The following is a 25,026-nucleotide window of genomic DNA, read 5'->3' on the forward strand; positions in this document are numbered from 1 at the left end:
GTCCCTACTAGACTTGGGCATTAGGCAGCGGCCGAACCCACGGTGCCACCAAACTGCCCACCATGGTGGCACGTTTGTCCCATATGTGGTAAGACTGACGCCCATATCTGCTGCCGATGTTCTTTCATATCCGAGCTGGGCCCCCTTCAGTTGTCCGCCGATTGTCGAAGAGTTTGAATAGCGCAATTGAACGTGCGCGCGCGAAGTTCAATTCAAATCGTTCGCTCGGAGATTTAATGTTCTGTGTTTTTTTTATTCACGTGCCATATAATTGAACATTTTTTCCTCTCTTCAGTACATTGTAAGTGTTGTGCTAACGGCACATTGTTTTACCTTTCATAGCTGGTGGCTGTCAGTGTGCCGGATAGCGGAATGTCTTTCTCTTGTGGCCGCGACCGAAAGGGCGATCTGGTGTCCTCTTTGGTTCGTCCGATCAGCTAATGGTGTTAATCAGACGGATTTTTCACGCACAAACATCAAGCCGAAATTGCCTTCGTTTTGTTTTCGATGACCTTCCCCAAATGGCTGTTTTGCAACCAATTTGCAATCAGGTAGATTGGCCAGAGTGTTTCGGCAACTTCTTAGAAGCGACCTGAATAGTAATTTCCTAACTCGATTTTCTGGTTCTTTTAGCTCTGTCCATTATTAAGGCGCAAATAAACACAATTGAAAAAGTCGCCAACTTCGCTCTTGTTGATAAATAAGTATGTAGGTTCTGCCTTGAGTATTTGTTGATGCGATATTCAAGTAGCCATTGTGATAAATCAAATACACCATCCAGGTTTAGGCAAGTCTTATTTTTAGTCGTTCAAGTCATGGTTTCAATTGTTGTATTTATCAATTTTTTAATTTTTAATTGTTCTGCCAGCCTTTGGTGTAAATTGTGTTTATTGACGAATTGTCAATTTTAAATTTGTGAAAACTAGGCTGAAGCTGCAGATGTACGTCGAAAAACGGAATCAGCGGGTTCGGATTTGGTCACTAGCGAGTTTGGATTCTTCTCTTAATAAGACTTCATATTTATTTCATGGACTCTTCGAATGCTCGATTCCCACATTAACTTCAGGACATCTTGTTAATGACAAATTCAAATAGTAACCGCTGTATTTCATCATATATTTGGATTGATCAGTGCGTAAACTCCCAAGGTCTAGCCAAATGCGACTTTTCTAAACATCGTTTTCTGCTGAACTGTCCTTGCACCAAGGAATAAGGAAATTCTCTTGTATAATTTGCAGTTAATCCTATCAATAAACCAACAGTTGTAATTGCCTGAGAAGTGTTTTTTCCCATTAGTATTCCACTTCCTGATTTATTGGCCTGCAACCAGAGGACGCATATTATGGTTGCAACTAAAATGTTTGAATGTGTCCCCGCTCTTTTCTAGAGTTGTTTTCACGGCTTTTTTTTTAAGACTATGTGTCTAAATTTGGAGTCATTCGGGGTCGTTTATTTTAGCAGCTGCTTCGTAACGCTCCGTTAATTTTTGTACATAATACAGTGCGTGTTTCATATTTACATAAGCGAATAAATGAAACTGAAATGCCTTAGAAGCAGGCCCTTTGCGCAAAGTATTCCCGATTTATTTCTAATTGATTTATGACAAAGTTCCGATAAAGTTAGCCAAAACCCCAACTCGCATGTTCCCCGGTTTATCGTTGTTTGAACTAGCTGAACCCATCGTATGTCCACATTTGGGCTTGCTTTTACCGGGTTACCCAATTGACGAGCCACACAAATTGTAAATGTTTGAACTTCGTCATGCTTAAAAATTCACCAAACTCATACATAAGCAATAACCTGGAAATGATCGATAGTAAACGGAATTAGCGACGAATATCTTTGCCTGAGGCGATCCTTAATATAGGCATGATGGAGAGCACGATAGTCATTCGTACACACGGTGGTGATTGTAATTATCAATTGATGTTTTGCGTCAGGTATTAAGTAATGCAGATTTTGTGATGCTGTTGATGACTCACTTTGAGTGGGTCATTGTTACGTTGTGGTCGGTCCTTGTATTTTAAGGGCGAAGCCCCAGTTGGTTTCCATAGAAACCGCTGATCGTGACCAATCAGCTACTCGAAAGCCCTGTTTGGACTTATATATGGGGACTGATCAGTCAAGAAAGTGGCTTTGTCAATACATTTTTTTGGTCTGTTGTTTTCAACTACTGAATTTTTTGTAAGTGCTCCGAAATCTTATCTGGAATGTAAGCAAAACACGAGCAGGCACTTACGGGTTGAGGAAATTGATTTTTAATTATCTGGCAAAGCAGTTTCTAGCATTCGGATTGCATGTTGCGGTACATTGCGGTAAATCTACAACAATTTCGTTTTGCGCGACTCCGACTCCTCAACACTGGCAGCCCAAGAGCAAGTGAAAAATCCGCTAATCGTGCAATGTTTTTTCTTTTTTAGATTTTCGCGGTGAATTTGTGCTAGTGTAGATTTAACGACAAGCAACGAAATCAGCGATATAATCAACGATACATTCCGTAAAAGACTTTGACTTAAACCGGGTTAACTTGTGATTTTCTGGCGAAGTCCCTGTTTAACACCGAACGAATTGTATTTTTTCTAAGCTAGTTTTTATACGAAAGAATAAGAGAAATTGAAGTGCTACCGATGTGTTAAGTGAACGATGTCGACCCAAAATTACTACAAGGAGAAGCTGGGGTTCGACCCCAGGGAGTCGATCTACAACGACGCTCCCCCGGAAAAATACAGGAAAACTGGGGAGGCGCCCCATGGGTATGAGGAGAATCTTACCAAATTCAAAGGTACTATATGGGACTTATTTATTCAGGCTACTTCAGGTACGGTGGTGGGTTTTAATGTTTCCTTGGCATGGTGTTTGCAGTGCTTTAGGCTGACTAACTTAACTCACCAAAGCAGACGATGCCACTTTGTGTTCGTGTGCTTTTTAATTAATTTCGTTCTCAGGGCCTCCGGCCACATAATTATCCCTATTGTTTTCAAATCGGATTTATCAACTCTTGGGAAACTTTGATAATGGCACTTAACTCTTTATGGGTGCTGCGATCCTTTTCAGCTACAAAATGAATCACTTGAACTGGCGAAAGCCATCTGTAATCCAGCCAGCTCCACTCAGCTGTTAGCTAATCGGTCTGGAGCCTGTAAAGCTGATTGCAAGAAGTGTTAAGCGCCGTGCCTGTTATTTTAATTGCATGCACTTGTGTACGTCCCAACACTAAAACGATTATCCATTAAACGGCTATTAGTTCTTTATCCTTCGATGATTTCAAAAATACAAAGTGTTTGGGCTGTTGAGCTTGATGGGTTTTACTTTCGTACTTGAGTTAAGTAAAAGTGCGATTTTTTTTAATAGAACTTTAAGTTTTTTCATATAGGAATCGAAGTGAAAACTTTTTGTTTAATTAACACATTGCTTGTAAACGTAACCGCGTGCTCGTTTTGAAGCAAAAAAATTCATTTAATCAAGCGGTGAATAAATAGTAGGCAATAACATTGTTCTTTACATGTTTAATTGCATTTCGCTGTTGTTTTTTTGCAGTTGTTTTCAAATTTTTGTCGATATCTCAAGTGATTTCGCCAATTTTTCGACGCTCACTTTTAGTTGCTTTAAATACCTACTCTTGAATAGAAAGAATGCTTATGTTGATTGGGATCTTGAGATGTTCTAGTGTCAGGCACCTCCAGGACCAATTTCCTCCCTATTAGCTCTCAACAACTCAACAGCTGGGTTTGACCTGAAAATAACACTGCCAAAACCGGTAATTTATTTCCTCCAATATTTTTGTCATCGTCGCAGATGTAAAATACATCAGGAACTCTTTTGTTTTTCGCTGAAAGAAATTTTCTCTCTACGGCTCTAATGGTACGGAAAGTTTCGTTGATCTTCAGCTGCTACTGTTTTTTTCAATCGAAAAATTTAAATCCGTTCTTTGTTTCGTTGCATAGACGGCGAGACGAAGGAAATTGTCCATCCCAAAACACAATGTGAATCCATATGAATATTTGGTGTCCGATTTCTAACGCAAAGCTTATTAGCAAATACTTGGAATTGCCTAATTGCCATTCCCAATTAAGACTGGCGGTTTTGAATGGATTTGTCTGTACGAAATTGGTTCTTAGAAACGAAAACAACACATTTTTGTAAATCGCTAATTGTTTTCTGTTGTTAATTAGTTGGAGCTGTAAGCTAATATTGTGGATTGTTAAGGATCTCAATTGATTACTTAATTAATTAATTGTACTGTAAAAATGTGAAATTTAACTTTTTCCGGTTCAATTCAAAGCAACTTTCCGAAGCTCAATTTGGAAGACTTCACTCCTTCCAACATTCAACGAATTCCCTCATTTTCTTTTTTTTTGAGAATTTTGACTGCTGATTTAACATTTACTTAAGTGAAAAGTAAGTGCTTCTTCTTTGCTTTTCCCAGCCAAGGGAGTGAATGAAGGAACTTTATTTACATTACATCCAAAGGAAAAAATGTTTAACGGAAAATGCAAAAATTGGCAAAATTCCTGCTTTATTTATACCTATTTTTTGGTTCACTCCAAAATCATTTTCATCAATTTATGAGTTCTGAGTGATAGAAGACGTAAAGAAACTCAGAGAGAGAAATAATCAGGTTGTTCTCCATCAATCAATTTTTCACAATGATTAACAGCAATGTTCAGCTGAACAACGTTTTAGCAACAAATTCTCGAAATTGTCTGCCTAGTTTCTATGGGATATTTTATTTAATTATCATAATGGCCGCGCCTTTCATTGCATATCGCAGGTTTAAGTCCGGTTTTAAAAATTTGAACAATTTTATTGCCAAAGGAAAAGAACCGATTTTCTGTGTTGATTTTAGGCTCGTTTGTACACTTGCATTTTATTGTACAAAAACGGCCAACCATTAGTGCACAGACGTTTTGCAAATTTATTTTAAATTGCCCAGATGGATTTCAGCGCTTTGCAAAATTTTCGTTTCACTAAAAGTATGTTTTTTTTGTCGTGCCCTGTATCTTACCTGCACGTACCCTGTACGGTTAAAAAGGCGTTTCTTCACTTTCGAACTGTAGAAATTTTGGCTACAGAGAAGCTGAGAACGATTTTCATGTTATTAAGTTCACGTCTATAAAACTGACCAAATGGTAGGAAAATTAAAAAAATCAAAAGTTTGCTGCGCAAAAAAACTAAAAAATAAACAGCCTGAATTTTTTTAGCTCTATTTCATTTATTACACATCGAGACCGTTCAAAATGGGCTCTAATTGTTGTTCAGGATCAGAAATGTATAGTCTTTAGGTTTTTTGCCTGCAATTTTTTGGCCTGACTTTGGAACTGTTCTGGTTGATGTTCCAAATATCAACGTAAATTTTTAACTGACTATGGATCTCCAAACCTAAATTCTGCCACATTTTCGTAAAGAGTTTTAAGCGTTTTTTTTATAATATCACACGTCGATTCAACATACTTTGAAGTCGAAACTTCCTGTGATTTATTGCAGAAAATGTTCAAACAATCAAACTTACCTCAAAGCAACTGATTTATTTACTTACCCCCGAGTAATTCCAGTTACTTCGATAATGAACTAAATAGATGGCAATCATGATTTTGTTAATAACACGCGGTTTTTATTATTTTGCAGACGAACGTGACGCCGTCCAAAAGAAGACATTTACAAAATGGGTCAACAAGCATCTGAAAAAGGTAAGGCATTATAAATTCGCCCATAAGGTCGTTGGGTTTGCCACTGCCCATATAAGAAAATTGATAATTTATCAATCCCACTAAATCGCCCGGTGTTAAATCCGGCCAGTCGTAGGGACGCCGCCACCTGTATAGCTACCAATCCAAAGAAAACACAGTTAACATTTCCAGAATCCATATTTTCCCATGTTATCGCGCTTAACCCCAATAAGTTCTCATAATACTGTGTGGCATTGTTCGGTTATCTCTTGTAATGCTCAACAAATTCCGATAACGGCATTTGTAGAATATGCAGTTTTGTTATTGTTCAGGCCGCTTGATGGATTTCGTTCGAGTTGTGTTGGTTTTTTGTTCGCTTATTTCTCATTCATGAACCATCGAGACACTAGACAATAATTATTAAGTGATAAGTGACTGGTTGTTCTTGTTCATATTAGGAGCGGACATAATGATATGGCCATAAAACCTTTGACTAAAGGGGTTTCTCACGATCGTAGTGCCATTAATAACCTGCCAAACGTGCAAAGACACGTCACACGCTAAGGAGATTAAGGCCAATTATTGAAATGGAACGGTGCACCTACGCAATCGAGAGTGAAAAAACGGTGTCAGTGACAAATGCTTGGGGATTTATTTAAGAAAAAAATGCGCGATTAGTAAGCAGGAAAAATTCGTGTAGCGGAAGATTTTGCATTTTGCTACTGCATTTAAAGGGCGCCATTTCATAACTTTCTGCTGCGAATTCCATCTTTGGATTTTTGTATCGAGGACCTTTTAACACTGACCTCGCTTTGTGAAAGTACAGACTTTGATTTTTTTGTTGACCACTTTTTAGGAGATGTTCTTGGAAAATTGTCACATTATTAAAACACTTTTTATACTTTACAAGATTGCGCTATAAGACATCCAAGCAATGTTACGCCTTGGCTCGTTTCACCGATTTTTTTACTGCTTGAATCTCAGATTCTACATATTGATTATGGAAGCCTGTTGTAACGGTTTATCTTATGTGAATTTTATTATTTTAAGCTCACCCTTCGAGTTCAATGTGTTATTTTATTTTTATTATTTTTTTATTTGCTATAATTTTTATCTGAACAGAATAGTTCAATTTTTTCTATTCCCGTAAAATCATTGTCGCACTGTTTAACCCAGATGGTTATTTATTTTTTCGGAAGACCATTTAGAAGAAATATTTGACTAAGAATGGTGGAGCTCTTCCTCATTTTTCTAATAATATTGAAAATTCCCGGATTACAGAGTTCGGCGATTGTTGAATTGGCACAGACAAACTGCACCCATGGCCACCGAGCCCACCAGATCTAACTCCACTAGGCTTTTGTCGTTGGGGATTGATAAAGTCGTGGTTTATATGCTACGAAAGTGGGCACAAGAAATGCTCTTTTCGACAATTTGTGATAAATTAGCTCTATTTTTTCATCATTATCTGCTTTCTAATAGTTTTTTGCTATTTTCTCTGAAGCAAGTAAAGATCATCTTATATAAAATGTGAGCTTACATTAACTTGTTGTTTAACACATGTTCTTAAAATATTTTCATTTCCTCCTTAATCACGCTGTATACAAGGTCTCTCGTATGCACAGGATCAAAATAGCAAAATAGTAGTTGGAAGAATTTTTTGAACGATTTTAAAGAAACTTTCCTTTGATTTGGTTGCCCAAAGCCTCGGCGTCTCCCGGCTTTGGGCCCGGTAAATTATTTAGTGTGTTAGTTGAAACTTTTGCAGAACTTTTCTTGGTAACAGGATTCACTTCTATTTTGTTTAGTGAATGCGGTTACGTAAAATCTTTGCAGTCTTTGTAAAATAATGTGGTATTCACAGTATACGCGCAAAAAAAGTTTGTTTTCTTCCCCTTTATTTAATTAAATAATTTTGAACAACGCCGCAAAAATAAAGAATATAATTATAAATAATAAAAACTCACGAAAGACACAACTCTCCATCGAAACTGGATAATAATCCCATAAGCGACCGATTCCAATGTGCTTTTTATTGGATGAAATGTTGAATACAGCGATTTAATTTGATTTTTGGATTCTTCGTATTACGTAAGTCTCGGTTCGAATCCTACGTAATAATTCTACAAATGTGGCCTACATTTTATCCTTTACGGTTTCTCAAAGAAAAAAGCCTTTGTAACCATATCCCACATCTCTTCAGTTAGAAGACGCTTGACAATAAGGGTTTAACAATTAATTTATTATAAAAAGTTTGGTTTGCTCAGAAACTATGAATGCTACCAGATTTTTCCAAGAGGACCAAAATATTGGGAAAAGGTTAATAGTAAAAATGTATTGCTTCTATCTACCAACGAAAAAGTTCTGCAAGTTTTTGTACCAAGACAGTCAATAATTTACCACTTGCTTCATCATAATATGAAGCTTCTGAAAATGTATTTTACGATTCCCTCGATCCTAACTTTTGTTCAAGAACTTTGACCATCAATAGCAAACGATCCAGGCATTTTTCAGATTAAAATGTAATACTAATCGTCTGCCTTAGTTCTTTCGAGTGCTGATGAGACACCTTGTACAATATATACAGGGTGCATATAATAAATTGGAGATCGCACTAAGGTCTGGTACTCTGTAGGGGGAACGTTTTGAGGCTGTAAAACACCGAAATTTTAAAGTGCAAAACATTCCGAGAACAAAGGAAACGTATGTTAACTATTGGGAAGGTGATTAAAGTATTTTAAGTTTAATTAAACGAAGAAATATTGATAAAAAACCTATTTAATTTATTTAAAATTTTATTTTTTATATTGGACTTTTTTTTTTATTTTATATTTGGATTGTACTATTTTATTCAAAAGAGTCCAAACTTGAATGCATTTTTTTAAAGTAAAATAGTTTTCCAATTATTCAGACACAAGGCCCAGAAATATATCGACGTAAATAAAATGGACTTGAAATTTACAAAAAATGACTCATTTGAGAAAAAAACGGTTAAGTTAAGACGAAGTTTAAGTTATCCACTACGAACGAACTGATCATTTACCATACGCTGAAAATTTTGTTCTATGGTGGCATGGGGATKTTCCTCTGACCATCGATKATWAYWMAAGCAATTGKTACTTCGATCTGGAGAAAATTGAWCGAAACTTCGTCCGTAAATAAAATGCATTCAGACAATCGTCTGTTTTGACTTATCTATTGGCAAAATTGTAATTTCAAAGGAATATCGCCTTCTCGGAGAATTGAGCCCTTGATGTCTTCCAGAAACAATRCTTACACTTAAAATTGTTCCAAAAAYGCGCAMAGTGGCACCACCATCATCGACTGTTTTTATGTGCATCAAACATATTTTTTTGCAAAAAGCTGTGGCAGATTTTAATTCAACTCGACAACAATTCCATTAAGATTAGATGGGTATTTACAAGAAAAACAAATTGTAGTCAAGTGAAAAACTGCCTTGTACAAATCAGTGTAACGACGCCAATGCCTGTAAAAACACTAATTTATTCCAAAAGCGTGTTTTTCACAATTTATAGCGGTCGTTTGCGTTTGACAAGCCACCAATCCTACTCCATTAAGCCGCCTCGGATGCGGTGTCGAACGCCTTAAAAGGATGCCGGTTAACACACACACACACACGATAAATGCGCACGGTTAATGAGATTTTTCGGCAATTCCCCACTAGGAGTGAAATCCGTTGCACTTGACCTGGCTGAAATTTACGAACAGTCGTGATCGGAATTGGGTAAACCTTCGCTGCTGAAATTACGCGGTTTTTATTGAAACGATACGACTAAAAAATGGGGCTAAATCGTTCACTTGGAGCGATCGAAAACTGATCAAATCGACACGGAAAGGAGCGGCTTCGCTGGCAGCAACCTGCTGAATTGAATCGTTTATGTTAATGTCCCATTGGACGCCACTTAACAAACACCCGGGAAATCAAGACCTACCAGCATGGGCTTCGGATTGTCCATATTTGGGTGGAACAGCAGCATGTCACACCTTTTCGGTGTGGCGATTACACCTAAAAGTGGTTACACTTCTCCAACTCTGGGGAGTTGTAAAACTAACATGGCAACTGCTTATTTAAGTTGGGATATTGGGTGGTCGATGATGGGTGTGTAAGGTGCTTGAATAGGCGATGAGCAAAGCAGAAAAACTGGAAAATTTGCGAAAAACCGGAGAATGAAACTGAAACTTTCAAAGAAGTTTTGCTTAAGTTTGAGTGCTTTTGATTGATTCTAAAGAAAAGGTTTAAGGAAGGACTGAACTGTAGCATCTTGCGTGAGGAGGAAAGTCCTAAAATATTATGAGACGGGATGGGTATTTTCGAATCGAGCACTTTCCAATAAAATCAAGTATAATTTTATCAATTCCCCAAACATATCTACCTCAACAGAGACCTTCTGACCTGTGTATTTGATGACAATGATTTTTTGCTATTTCTCCTGTACCTACACCCTAAACACCCCCAGAGGGATGACGCCAATTTTGAATCACCCTGTATAATTAATTCCTGTATTTTCAGAGAGTATTTTCAAATGCTCCATTCCATCGAGCATTTGCTGATTTTTCTGGCTGCTCCCTACTTCCTATCGAAGTGCTTCTTAGTCACTTCCGCTAGATTTTTTCGGCTTCTAACGGTCTCTTGGGCGTCTATAAATAATTCAATAATTCCCGCAAAACACGGAAGTTTGGCGTGCACACTGCCACAATATCGCATTTAGGTGGCGAAAAACGTGATGTTTCCATTGTAATATAATTTGTGGAACTGGCAAAACCGGCCTGGTGGATAATTGCCCCGAATCGAAATGCTGATTCACATCGATTCATTGTCGATGCGTTTTTCGGACTGCATTCGGTTGCATAATTGGCCGAGTTTATGGAGAATGACTGAAATATTTAGGTTTTTTATTTTTGAAACCCCGACTTCTTGATCGATCAGATTGTCCTAATTTTCCCGTTCCAGCCACCCTCTGCAGGTTATTTTTGCTTAAACTATTTACTTGGAATGTTCGCCCGATCGCAACATTCATTTGCAATAGGATGGACTAATTTTAGATCCGCAGGACGTCGGATTTGCACACTGTAATTTGGCAATTATAGATTTTTTCCCACCAACCTACTTATACAGGGTGTCGCATTAGCATAGAGATGGGAAAAAAGAAAAACTGTGCTTTTCTTAATGGCACACCCAAATTTTCATTTATGAATCTGCATTAAATTTTCCATCTATTCATTGTCGATCATTTGCTCCTATCGTTGACGGGCGGGTTTAATTTTCTTGCGAAACGTTACACATGCAAAGAGTATGTTGAAAATTTATTTCTCAGAAACGGTAAAAGACAGCAACATAATTCTTTCCTTGGCTCTTAGAGAAAAATATGCAATTTTTTTTTTCTTGCTTTGAGGTTGCTTTAGTGCACTCCCTACAAACTATCACAGTTCAAATATGCCAATTGACTAAAACTATTGTATTTAAATGGAAACCATACTTTTAACTCAAATTTATTTGGCATCTTATTCGGTGTTTAATACCAATACATTTTATATGAGATTGAGTTTCGAAAATAAAGATAAATTTAGTGAAATTGTCCAACTATTTCTTCAGAAGGTTCGGAAAATCGGGCTGTGATCCGTTTGAGTCGATCTCTTACCGGCATACCGGCATTGTCGATCAAACGTTCCTGCAAGTATTCCCCGATCTGAACCTTCTTCAGCGTTGGAAAAAAGTACTTTTGTAATTACCCATTTCTTCGAAATTTTTGCGATACTCGGTACAAATCTATCTTAATTCCGAAGTTACACTACGCATTTTTCCACGATTTACGTCCCAGTTATTGAATGTTATCTTCTTGGCCGTCATTGATATTACACTTCTCATATAATGTATAATGTACTCACAAAAAATTGGTGCAATTTGAGTAAAATTCTTAGTTCTATTGTTTTGTGTTGCAAATTGTTTGCCTATCCCTCCAAAGGTCTTTATTAATCTGCTAAGCTTATTGCACAGATTTTAAACATCTGAAACCCAACAAAAGACAAAACCTAGTTTCTAATTCCTTATCCGTGTACTTCGAGAACCGCTCGAAGATTGTCATTGCACGGTTGGCAACAACAAATAACTCCAAAACTTCAAATAAATTGTCCAATTTATCAATTGCAGCCCTTGGTGACCTTCAATTAATTATTGGCCCCATTATTGGCCAATAAATCGTCAACAATTTCTAGACGTAAAACTATAAACGGTGTTTTGGTTTGTCTTATTTGACCGGCGTTGGAAAGCTTTTTGCAAAACAAGATCATTGCCAAGATATCTTAGACAATGCTCCTCCATTCACCCTCTTAATCAGATCTAACTGTTTATTCTGACGAGACGGAAATTAATTAAATACATGCACGAGATTACTGTCACGCCAATCACTCCATTCACAGCTCGCCTGAACCAGCCTTGAACTTTCAAATTGAGACGTTTGGTGCTTTCAAGTTCATCCGAATACAGTTAATTTAATTTTGAAATTTGGCTTTTAGAGTCAATTTCGCTGCTCATTCTACAAGGACGAAACGGTGCGAAAAATGTCTCAATATCTTCAATAAATCCTCCAGTTAAGGCAGACCTAGAATTTGCGGCGACAACCAATTAAACCAAATTTATGAACTTGTCGTTCTAAAGAACATGCAGACCAGTTTCTGTAACCGATCCAGCATCCAAAACCAGTTGCAAAAAATCGCTTTTGTCATCTTTAATGAAAGGACGATTATTGCACAGTCGATTTCCTAATCCGATTTTTATGGCTGGGCACGTGCTCTTGTTATGACCCAAAATCCCATGATTTATAAATGACGAATTGCCTTAATCAATCAATCATCGGCAATGATTCCCAGTTACTGATTTTCAACTGGACCTTGATGACGAACCAATGATCAAAGAACATGCTCCAGATTTTCTGAAAAAACACAAAAAAATCGAGTCTGTCTATATAGACAACTCGCGCTATTTATAATTTACGATGTGTTTGTGTCATTGACATTAGAAAACGTAAACTGCCGGTGCGACCAAGAGAAAACCTAAAAATACAAATTTTGCTGAAGTTCACGCCCGTCTGGAAATATAGTCTGTTTGTTCCGGCCTTTAGGACCGACAAAGTTGTATTTATGAAATACAACCGGTATTTATGGATTTAACGGAAAACCAGTTTATACAGTTTGAAAGGAGTTCTGGAAATAGACCTACGCAGCTGTTTTATCTTGATCGTTTTCAGCCCTAAAACATGAATTAGGGATCGACTTCTTTACCTTTGGATCGGGCTTGAAATCATTACATTAGAGTTTAATAATGGTAATGTGAGGGCTTTTTGCAAAATTGACTGCACCCTGGCATGCTTTTAGGGCATTTGGCTAATCGTTTTGCTTTTAGGAAGAATGAAAAGTTCAATGCAGTAATGAAGCATAAATCCATCCTTACACTCTACACTCATACTGGAGGAACATTTTGAAACACATTTTTCAGGCATTCGAAAAACTAGGCATGAATCGATTGAAATGTTCTGTGTGTAGATAATTGATTTATTCATTTTTCAAGATTAAATTGCTTTTCAGATTTGCCCCTGAACAGTTTCTTCGAATGGCCCAAAGTGAATGCTATCTCATCACATTTCAAATATAAATCGTAGCTTTTTCTCCAATTTAAATTACAAAGTAAACTTTCTAATGCTCAATTATTTATTCAAATGTATGAGCATTTTAATTGATATATTATTCATTCTAATTGTAATTATTTGTTTTTATACGGAAACTGGTTTAAAAACGTATTCTTTCAAGTTTGGGTTTTTTATCGCGTCTGAGCTGGTTTTTCTAGTCATGTTCAGATCGAATTTTCTGATTACTAAAGACCTAATTTAAGCAATTTTGGTGAAAATGAGCCAGACTAAGTGGATTTCAATGTTATGCAAAATAAGGAAACTCTTCCTTGATCGTGTTAAGCCAAACGCAATATTTAGGCAATAGTTAATTCGATGCTTGAAACCCAATTTGTTTCCTAATGCATCAAACACTTAAGTCTACAGTAATTAAGTGCCCTGAATTCAATCAAATTCCATTCAAATTATATAATTAATTAAGGCTGTTTTTAAACATTTTTTTTTCGTAATATAAATTAGTAAATACCGAGACACATTTTATTTATTCTCATTATTCTCAAACGAATAGCTTGCAAAATAGTGAAAACTCGTCAGGATTAATAAGATTTTTTCATTTTCCTGGAAGGATCGTCAAAGCATACGGAGCTCAGAATGTTACTTTCACATTTTTCGATTTTAGTATATTTGCTGTGTAAGTGAAGTATAATTTTTTTTCAGATGTAAAACCTTTAGTCCCAAGGGCACCAATTTGCATTTCGTTTTTTTTGTATAAGTATATAGTTGCAAAATCCCATCATTTGCGCTTTTGACTGTTTGGATCTTTCGGTCGCTGCTTTTCCTGATTTTGTCAGCAAATATATTTTTTTTTATCTAACATCCCAATATCTCTACAATCTATCTACAGATATTAAGTAGGCTTTTTAACAAACAATACAAACGTATATGAGTCTGTTCAAACTAACAGATCACATGATAATTATTTAATACTACAGACTAAATACTTATGACTTATGGGTTTTTTTGGAGCAAATATTGGAGTTTAATATAAAAATTACTTGATTCTTGTCAATTAGAATCGCAGTTTTTAAATCTTTTTCGAATGTGTGATTTTCATTTCAGTTGCTTTTCACGCAATTACTGCAATTGAACCGACATTTTTGCGCAATCTTCCAAATTAGGCTAATCACTTTGATTAATTCTAAGGACACCGCCTTGAAGCATGATAACAACGCTTGCAAGGAAACACGAACTTGTTTCCCACAACTCATTTTGCCCGTAACAATATGGCAATTATATCGCATTACTTTTATTATTGTCGTAGTAATTTGCGTGTCACGGTTTATGGTGTCAATGAGAAAACCCTAAATCTCTTACATAGTTTTCCATTTATTTGTGGCCTATTTTCAAACGGAAATTCATGCGAAAGCTGATCCCAGTCAGCTTCAAATTAACCGATTAAAACGGTGTAATCCATACAAATGTGCCAATTATGCTTTAAGCTTAGAGAAAACTCGTAGAATGTTCAATTGTGATTAATTTGCTTAGATCAATAGTGACTAATTACATGTAGAAAACGCCAAAAAAATTAATTCTTCACATTCTCTCCTTCATTGTAACCAAATGAAGCGTTGATTCGTGTTGTCAATAATCATCATTTTGTAAAGTAAATCAATTCGTTGCCCACAAAAGTACGTGATATGTGACGAGGTGACGGGTGTTGTACTCTGCAAACAATGCAATTGACCATAAAAAGTCAAAACGCATTCTCTCCCAAGTGATTCAGATGACGATGGCTGATTCATACGTAAACAATCGGCAATGCAACACCTACCAATCGTCTTGTTGTGGAAGAGGTTTGAGCAAGCCAAAGAATGATTCATGGTGGGAATTGATAACGATGAAGAAATGTTAATTTGGTCCTCGGCTGGTCTTGCTGAAGGAGCGGTTGAATGCTAATTGAAGTCGATTTTGCCCAAGAGATCGAGGTGTATTGGGAAATGTTTAATAGAGTTGTGTAGATGAACATGTTGACATTTTCACTAGAGGCGTTTTAAGGTGTATTTAGTGAGGTTTTCTTTGGAGAAGTTCATCAGCGAACTTTTTTCGTCTTTGTTTTTATTTGTTGTCGTTCGCTTTCGACTAAATGTTGCATTTTCCAATTTATTTCAAATTGCGTAAAAGTGACCGCTAAATTATACACTCATCCTAACGGGAAAAATTAGCGCCAATTAGCAACTCAGTAACCAAATGTGAACTTTACTCATATTTCTCCAATTACATTGCAGCCCAACTTCTACCGTTGCTTCAATTTGTTAACGAAAATATTGAAGCATTTAACTGAAAAAAACTTGCTTATCATCAACGTTAATCATGATCATAGCCAGTCAGTCATTAAGCAATCAATTGCTCTGAACATGCAAAATTAGCCGCGGGCACTGTTACTATCATTATTAATAATAAAAATTATAAACAATCGATATTTTCGTTGCAAAATGTGTGGAAACCATGATAGAAATGTCAGGTTCGAAACGTAACGATTGCTGATTTATTGCAGGTCGCAATTTACGGTAGGAATCCGATTCGTGCATATCGGATTGCAAGTGCAAATTGCAATTAACATATATTTCAAAGAATCGTTTAAACATGACGAGATGTTATCCGGCTGGATGATAATTTAACGCGGCAACCATAAAGGTGACTTCTAGGTATTTTTTTAAAGATTGAAGAAGAAATTGGCAACGATCATTTATAATTTGCAAAATTAGTTGCTTTTTTTAAATTTTAAGTAGATTTAAGTGCAAGCTTGTGAATTTTAATGGCTTTTCTTCTCATTAGTCTCGGCGGGTTCAAACGAGTATCGAGTTTTACACATTTTAAATGATCTTTATTGTTCTTGACTAAATAAAAGACTTTGTTTTCTACGAACTGTATCTTGTCTCATCTGAAAATTTGCAGAAACCCAAGTAAATACCGATCGATCACCGACTAGAAAACGACTTGAAGTTTAGAAAAGCAAACTTTGCAAATTTTAAATGACTGATGCAAATAACAGACTTGAACTTCTGGGATTTTTTTGGTGTCATCTGAAAATTTGCAGAAGCCCAAGTCTCTCTATTGTTAGTCAAGACTAATAAGAAGAGCAGCCACTAAAAAACCACAATCACCGACTAGAAAACGACTTAAAGTTTAAAAAAGCATCGAATTTTGCAGATTTTAAATGATCGTTGTTAGACTTGAGTAATAAGTAAGTGATCTGAAAATTCGCAGAAACTCAACTTTCCGTTTCTTATTGGAAAGAATCGACCGTCTGAAACTCATAAGTTTCAAGCAGTGGCACCAAAAGTTTCTCTTCAATTTGAAAGGTTTGAGAGTTAACTGAAGTCTGGCGGCTCTCACATACAATAAAATAATTGTGCATTCAAGATACAGTTGAATAAAAGAAAATCGTCAAACAGTGATTTATTAGATTAGTGAATAATTAGAACTGTTAATTGAATCTTTCATGAGTTTCAACGTGGAAGAGTTTTATTTGGCACATTTTATCGTGTTTTCTCATGTGTTATTTAAATCGTCATATTACTAATTTATTGATGTTTTTATTTGCATTTGTACCCAAATTAAATGTGTAATTTTTTGTTAATGCAGCATTGGAGATATCTGAAGGTAGGTGACGGTATTTTCTAAAACGTGCTAAAACTAAAGAATTTTGGCTTTTTCAACAATTCAAAAGCTAAAGAAAATTGGTTCCTTTAATTCGAAAGTAATTTTTAATCGTAACCTGTCGGGTCGCGCTTTATTGCAACTATGATTAAATGAAGAAATAATTTTGTTAATCCAAGATAAGTTCAACTTTTAATTTGAAAGTAATGATTTAAATTTTTTTGGAAATTCCTTACAGCTGGAAGGAGGAAAATAACGTTTTGTAAGTTTATGGCAAATGTAGGTGAAAGGAAAATTGCAATTGAAATCGGTCCATTTTTATGCACAATGGTCCGGACGGTTTTCTAAGTTATCAGCTTCCAAAAACTCACGCTGAAGCCTGCAGTTCAGATCCTTTTTTTAGTTTGAACAAGGATATATGTATATCCTCATTAAAGGACATTTTGTTGGCGTGAAATTGTCAAACTGTATTTGAAGAAACATTTGAGACAACCGCAGCAAAATGTCTCTGCTTGAGTGTCTTTTTGTCTACCAAATTTGAAAAAGCGAAACTTGACTCGTAAATAGGTTGAACTGAATGGAACATAAAGGCGAATAAATCGAAATGGTAGAATTGCAAATATATTCAGGGCTTGAAAGTGTTAATTATTCTAAAGGAATAATGGACGAGTAGAACTCATTCGAGATTATGCTCTCAAGACAATAAAAGTACTTAAATATTTTTTATTCATAAAAAAAATGGACTGTTTAGCAAAAATAGTCAACACACTAAATTTAATCGTTTTTGAAATAAGCATGTATCCAAATATTAAAGTTCTAACTCAAATTTGGATTATTCATATTAAAAACAATTTTTTTCCAACTTTTACTTGAATTCAATTTTCAAGATCATTTTTCTTTCCACCAAAGCGAGGAAAAATCGAAAAAAGTAGAAAAATTTTTCCATTCGGCTAATTATTGTTTATAATTTTTGTATCCAAAAATCGTTAACCACATTCTTTGGCAGTATTTCTGTTGAATTATAATTCATCCATCATCAATTCCTCGTATTACGTAATCATTTAAGTGGATTGGTATCAAATTTATCGATGTTTGTTATGTTGAAAAGTTGAAAAAGAAAAGAAAAAAAAGTTATGTATGATGATGGACAAAATTTTTCGTTCTCCTTCGGTAACTCATAGAGGGAAGAAAAGTCAATTTGTTTTGTATAACGTTTCCATATCTGACCGCCTGTGAGAATTGTTTGAAATAAAATTGAACAATTTTTAGCGAAAAATGTTAATCACAACTTTAAATTTCCTTCGTTTTTGCCACAGTTTTTCTTCGAAAACTAAATCTCCTATCGAAAAAAGCTGATTTTTACAAATCTCGAGCTGTTCGAGCTTCATCTAATAGAAAATTTTACATTTTTTGTTCCTTATTGTTTTTGAGACAATGCAATTTCCAAACAACTGAGAATATCTATAAAACCTCCACAACAACGGGGTGTTCACTTTTCCTCTATGGTTAATGGTAAGCCAGCAATTGACAACTTTCTAATTTCGTGAAAATCTTCCATAAGATTGCTAAACCTAAACATTAAAAATTTTCTGTGAAAAACGCCGAAAGCAAAACAATAACTTTTATCCGCATTTCCAAGCCATAACTAACGTTTGTTTATCAATAGCTTGGCATAAAGAAACAATAATCGATGGCGTTTTAACACAAACCACACTGTTTATTGTCATTTTTTAAAAATCCGGATGTGGGTCATAAGACGCAATTATTGGAACATGAATCGTGACACTTTGTTACTTCAGGTCGACGATCTTTAATGTCCATCGTAAGTAAAGATTATGATTATCACGCTGAATATTCTGGCGTCTTTCTTACAAGAAATGCCATTCTTAATGGGGTTTTGTTTAGCCCATTCCAAGCATCAAATCAAAAAACATCAGGAAAATATGACTATTAATGATTAAAATTTTCAATTTTATTTAACAGATGATTAATAAGAAGGTAATTAACGGTTGGATGGTTCGAAGACGGCAAAAAGTTAACGGACAGACCGAGGAATCATGTTGTTTGCGGTGAACTTGCTGGATAAAAAAATCTGGGAATTTCGACTTGTCCAATCGACAATAAATCACTAGTAGAGACTAGTTTTGTGTGCTTTTTTGAGTTATTATTTTGACAACCCGTAAATTGTGATTAATGTTGGGTGAGACGCTTGTAATGATGCTTGAGCATCTGGACATCGGTAACCGACTGAAGACTGTTTAAAGTAACCGCATTTAGCCACTAAACAAAGGTTATAATTACCCTATTTTCGAAATTTCCGATAAATTCAACAGAAATCACCTTTAAAGGATAAAATCAGTTGTTCACTAATTAAAACACAACAAGGATATGAAAAAAACTAACTGTCCTGGTGCGCCTTGTATGGTTTAGCGACCATTCATATGAGCTATTGGCGCTATAAATATTTATAAGATTAATTAATTTCATCAATGCAAAACCTAATGAGTTATGAATCATTGGCATACAGTAAAGGAAAGTAAATCATAAGAGCGTGAAAAGTTTGTCATTGCTTGGGACATTTACTGCTTGCCTACCTGGAATCAATGGAGGTTGGCCTTAGTCGCAATTTAGAGCATTTATTTCAAAGTGTACTTGAATTGAGCGAAATAAATCATGGTTAAAGTGGATTTTACATTGCCTTGCTGCACTATGAAGTTTTTCAATTTCTAAAAAGTTGTGTAAAATCGATGTCTTTTAAAAGCGTTTTTTTGGAGCTGAATCTCCATGATTAATCGTCTTTGTGTTTTTGGCGAACATTTCCGTTCATTTTCTTTGCTGAAGAATTTCTGCGAAATTTCCTGCTAATTAACGAATCCGTTTATGGCCCGTGAATGGTTTCTTTTGGGTCATTACGCTTTCGCGTAAATATTTGCCATTTTTGTATACACTTTTTTCCCAACGGCTTTGTGTCTCGTGCGAAACATCTGGATTTATTTTCTTTGAAAAAGTTCCGTTCTGCTACACATAAACGGAAATAAGCGTTTAGTATTTTTGCCAAACAACAAGGAAAAGAACCCTGGAGAAAATAGCCAGATCGCATTGATTTCAGTAGGTTCTTAGAATAAAATATAAAATTGGAAAAAATCAGAAGACTGAAGAGATTCAAGCCTCCAGGCTTGCCAGACGGTTTCGTTTAATTCAGATGTCAACCCGTTTTTTCTTCTTGTGATTTATGCAATGGCGCATTTTAATTTAATTTTCACTCGTCTTTGTGTTTTTAAGAATATTTCCCCCATTTTTTTAACGAAGAATTTCAACAAAGTATCTTGCTAATTAACGAATCCGTTGAACGCCGTGAATGGTTCATTTTGGGTTATAAAGCTTTCGCGTAAATATTTGCCTCTGAATTTGCCTTTTTTGTAAACATTTTTTCGCCAACGGTTTTGCGTCTCATAGGGAACATCTGGATTTATTTTCCTTGGAAAAGTGACGCTTTGCCAGCCAAACAAAAAAATAAGGAAGAAATCCTTGGAAAGACATCCATTTTACAGCATTGATTTCAGTATGTTCTTAGTGTAAAATTAAATTGAAAAAAGTCAGAAAACTGGAGAGGCTCAGGCTTCCAGATCTGCAGGACCGTTTTCTTCAGTTTAGATCTCCACCCGTTATTTCCTATTGTGATTTATGTAATCGCGAATTGTAATTTTATTTTCAATCGCTTTTGTGTTTTAGTGTTTTTGACGAACATTTCCGCTCATTTTATTGACGAAGTATTTATTCAAAATTTCCTGTTAATTAACGAATCCGTTTAAGGCCGCTTTTTGGGTCATAAAGATTTCGCGTAAATATTTGCGTCTGAATTTGCCTTTTTCCCAACGGTTTTGCGTCTCATATAGATTTATTTTCCTTGAAGAAATGCAGATTTGCCAACCAAGAAAAACAACGCAAATTTATGCCAAACGCCAAGGAAAGCTAGCAAGTTTTTAACCGAAATGGAAAAATTGGGAAAACTCAGAAGAATGAAGAGATTTAACCCTTCAAACCTGCCCGATCGTTTCGTTTGCTTCTGATCTGATTTGACTGTATGTAGTGCCTTCATCGCATTTCCAATAAAATCAAATATACTCGTAGCAAATAGCCGTGAGAAGAAAAACCCAACAACCTTTTAACATTTAAAGACAAACAGTAAATTCCCTAACGAGCATGAAGCTGTAAACAGCTCGCCCCCTTTCAATCAGCCAATTACGAATAATGCCGATTAATTGTACTTGTTTTTGGACGTTTCATGCCTCAACTGATCAACGCATTTGACTTGACGAGCGGAATCATTCATGAAGACACCGTTTTATGGAGCCAAGCGCCTTGACTTGAAAATCGCAAATCCCAACAAACATATTTGTAATTGTCGAAGCCCTTATAAGCAGCCAGCGAAGCAATCGCCATTCTTCGTGACAATATCTGACACATTAATTTGTCATTAAACGGAGATTTTATCCCATTTAAGCCCAGCTGGCATAGTTGAGAATCCTCCATTCTTATTCTATACGGTCACGATTGAAATGCCGTTGGAAAAAATCGCGTTGCCTTATCGGAGCCCCAGCAAGGACCGAAAACAAAGAAAATCGCATAGTTTATGTGGAATCTTATGCATGACCAATTTCGGTGCATAATTAGTGCGCGATATTAGATATGTCGGTAAATTAATGTGTAAAACTAGATGCGGACAAGCTACCATGGCAAACTATGCGGCCGTAACCAAATAAGGGAAATTTCAAATTTCCAAGATAACTACTCAAGGATCTTTCAGTCGGCGTTGAGATCGTTTAAACGGTCCCTTATTAGCTGGAAATTATTGCTATCATTAATATCACTTTATGAAAAAGCATACATAATGAGGGTAAAAAGTTGAGATGTTTGAGACTGTCGAGTTAAAACGAACAGACCTTCAACCCAAAAAAAGTGTGGCTTTCGCAGCAAATGCTTAAAACTGCTGAGTTTTTCGACAACGAAAAATTCCCTAGTTTGAGTACTAAGATTAATCTCTCTTTAAGTTTATTTAATAGTTATTCAATTTGAATAATGATAGTTGAGAAGAATGGAGAACACTTTCGCAGCTTTTGCTGAGTTACTGCTTGATTTGCAAACTAAAAAGTTATTAATCATGACCGTGTTTAGGAAAAAATAAATATAAATAGAAATAAAAACCCCACAAGGACTAGTCGACAAAGTTAATTTGAAAATTGAATGTTCAGTAAATAAAACGACATCGAAGCATTTTAGAAATATGTACCACCTACATGTTAAAATGAGGGAAATAAACTGATTTTTTTTTAATATCTGAAAATCGCGTTTTAGCCGAATTGTTTGAAAAGTTCACGGCATGTTGCTATGACGGGGCAAATGGTTACTTTATTGCATAAAAAATACACTTGGTAGTTTTATTCCAATTTTAGAACTGCCTTAGGCCAGGCAACTAAAAATGGATCTTTTTTTCGTTCATGCGATTCTTTTAATCCATTTACAGGTGATATTTATCTTTCAAAAGATGCCTAGTTTAACTAGCCATATACTGAAATTTCAATTAAAATCGGCAAAGGATTTTTTACTTATTTTTATATTTACCCTATTAAGCTTGTACTTCAAAAGCATTTCCTATTCCAGACATCTTAATAATGCAAAAAAGTCTTGTCTACATGTTTAATGAACATGATACATGAACTTTTGTTCGAAATACGTACATGACAATACAAATTTGTCTAGTTATTTCTGTCGCATTTTTCGCATTTGTCAACATGTTCTCCAACTCCAACGAATGGAAGAAAACAATATTTTATGCGCGATGTTTCTAACTGTCGCAATGAAAAACTGTAGATTCTTTATGACAAAAACTTTCTCCATTTTTCTCTATGTGCTTGTATGTGTAAAAAAATAATGTTATTAATTTGCCAATATGTGAGGAATCGTTGTGGACTACAGGAGTGAGCTCTTCCACACATATTACCACTATTAATAGTTCCTTTTTTGCATCCTACTCGAATTCAATGAACGTTCCAGTAGTGGAGATTTGAAGGCATCCGACGCGTTTTTTTCTCTAACTTCTACGCCACTGGAACTGTTTGGAGTTCGAAAGCACCAATGAAAAAAAAGAAAGTACATTATTGACACGAAAGTACTCAAATAAAAATTTAAGGGACAAAAGTTTCATGAGTTATATACTATTTTCCGGGCCTAATTCTTTGACCTTTCGTATATGAAGGACCTGCTTCATTTTCATTAATCAAAGAAAAAATATTATATAAACTCGCATTTTCGCTTTCACTTTCTTCCCAGATTTGCCAAAAATGAGGGGAAAATGAAATAATCAGTGTGAAACTTTCCTGTTAGTAGAACCATCGATTTTTGTTTCTTCTCAGCCTTATTTTTCATTAAAATCTCAAAAGATCGAATGGAAAAGAGTCGAGTTTTTAGGGCTCATTCGAGAAAGAGCATATACGAAATATTCGCATATCTTTAAGTTGCCGATATCTAATCGGAAGAACAGGAAAATAGTTCTATTAGCCCAATAAATCAATTTTCTTCGACTTCAAATAGCAATTTATACAAATCCATAAACATTCAATTCATTTCAATACGATTGACTTCAGCTGTGCAAATACAGTAAAACGAATAGCAACTTCCTAAAATAACACTGTTACGAGGATAAATCAAATATAAACGGAATATATTTATTTTCTTAATTGTGGTCGTATGTTACATTTTTTGCAAAATTTAAAAAAAATACATAATCTACCGCCCTAGAACTTCATTTTTTCTGGTCGATTGAGATCTTTTTATTCCCGTCATAATAGAAACTCTTCGGACATTTATGCAGCCACTGTGGCGCAATGTCTTCTGCCTCCAGTCGTCATCAAGCCGCTGAAAGATGTCTGAATGAACACTTGAAAGAAGCGCTTGGAAGCGGTCCAAAAAAGTCCAAATGTGACAAGTCTGTACTGTAGGGAGGATATGCCAACGTTTCCCAGCACAATTTGTGTAATTTTTGTTAAATGACGCCTGACATTGTCGTGAAGAAGAAAGACTAAATATTTAAAAACTCAATTCCATTTACATTCGACATAACCTCGTCTAGTGGCTAAAGAAAAAAACACTATTGTATTTTTTCTTTCAAAAATTATCCCTAAAATCAACAATTTTCTAACATTTCCAGACGTACACGTGTCTTCATGTCTGTGTCTTTATCAACAACAGTCCCTGTTGCCCCCCTGTAAGTGGATCCAGTGTTTGTTGTGTTGTTTTGCATGTTTGAGCGTGTTTTCATTGTCTGTCGTTCTTATCGCACCTTAGATAGGCTTTTGAAAACTTGTAGAGTTTTATTCTTATTTCTAGCACATCATTTTCAGTTTCTAATTGATTTTTTTTTGTTTTTTTGCAGGCGCGGCGCAACATCCGAGACCTTTTCGAAGACCTGCGCGATGGGCACAACTTAATTTCACTCTTGGAGGTGTTAACTGGCGAACAACTCGTAAGTCCCATGAAAAGTGAGCGGGGAAGTTTAATTTAAATGATTTATGTGCATTTCAGCCGAGAGAGAAAGGACAGATGCGCTTCCATATGCTGCACAACATCGACACTGCTCTTCACTTTTTACGTTGCAAAAACGTAAAACTAGTCAATATCCGATCGGAAGATATCGTCGATGGAAACCCTAAGCTGACCTTAGGATTGATATGGACCATCATTTTGCACTTCCAGGTCAGTGATCGCTTTGATTTGGCTTGTCGCCCCGAACTAGATCAAATTTCAAGTGTTTAAATCAATATAATTTATTGATGTTAACCAGGTGGTTGGTTGTGAATGAACGCCCAAACCACTGACTGACTGCTGCCCACTGGTTGTTTTATTACGTGCAAAGTACACGGTTTTTTTCATGTAGGACGGACAACATTCTGAAATTGGTCTTGTTTGTGGCCCGACCATAAATACATTATTTATCGCTTAATTTATTTTCAGCTATGACATTTCAGGTGTTTTTAATTTGGTCATTTTGTCCGCTGATT

General features: G+C 35.7%; 1 protein-coding gene and 1 long non-coding RNA gene across 33 annotated transcripts in view; both read left to right on the forward strand.

Annotated features, from left to right (window-relative positions):
• LOC109540437 (microtubule-actin cross-linking factor 1) overlaps positions 1 to 25,026 on the forward strand; it is a 125,510-nt gene that overhangs the window by 27,169 nt on the left and 73,315 nt on the right. For 21 of the 32 annotated variants that reach the window (XM_019908802.2, XM_019908807.2, XM_019908815.2 and 18 more), the window contains exons 2-6: positions 2,421 to 2,818; positions 5,626 to 5,687; positions 24,177 to 24,233; positions 24,402 to 24,491; positions 24,551 to 24,721. In XM_019908802.2, the coding sequence (XP_019764361.2) occupies positions 2,644 to 2,818; positions 5,626 to 5,687; positions 24,177 to 24,233; positions 24,402 to 24,491; positions 24,551 to 24,721 (555 nt within the window). In that variant the 5' untranslated portion in view covers positions 2,421 to 2,643. Of the gene's footprint in view, positions 1 to 150; positions 302 to 2,420; positions 2,819 to 5,625; positions 5,688 to 24,176; positions 24,234 to 24,401; positions 24,492 to 24,550; positions 24,722 to 25,026 lie in introns of those variants that run through there. The other 11 variants (XM_048667614.1, XM_048667624.1, XM_048667621.1 and 8 more) reach the window with 6 other exon arrangements.
• On the forward strand, positions 18,572 to 19,121 carry LOC125504915. Its single transcript, XR_007281801.1, has 2 exons — positions 18,572 to 18,791; positions 18,953 to 19,121. It is a non-coding gene; the product is annotated as an uncharacterized LOC125504915 (long non-coding RNA).

This window comes from Dendroctonus ponderosae, unplaced genomic scaffold (genome assembly GCF_020466585.1).
Source record: "Dendroctonus ponderosae isolate FM_Combo_2020 unplaced genomic scaffold, Dpon_F_20191213v2 Dpon_F_20191213_6, whole genome shotgun sequence".
Taxonomy (NCBI): Eukaryota; Metazoa; Arthropoda; class Insecta; order Coleoptera; family Curculionidae; genus Dendroctonus; species Dendroctonus ponderosae.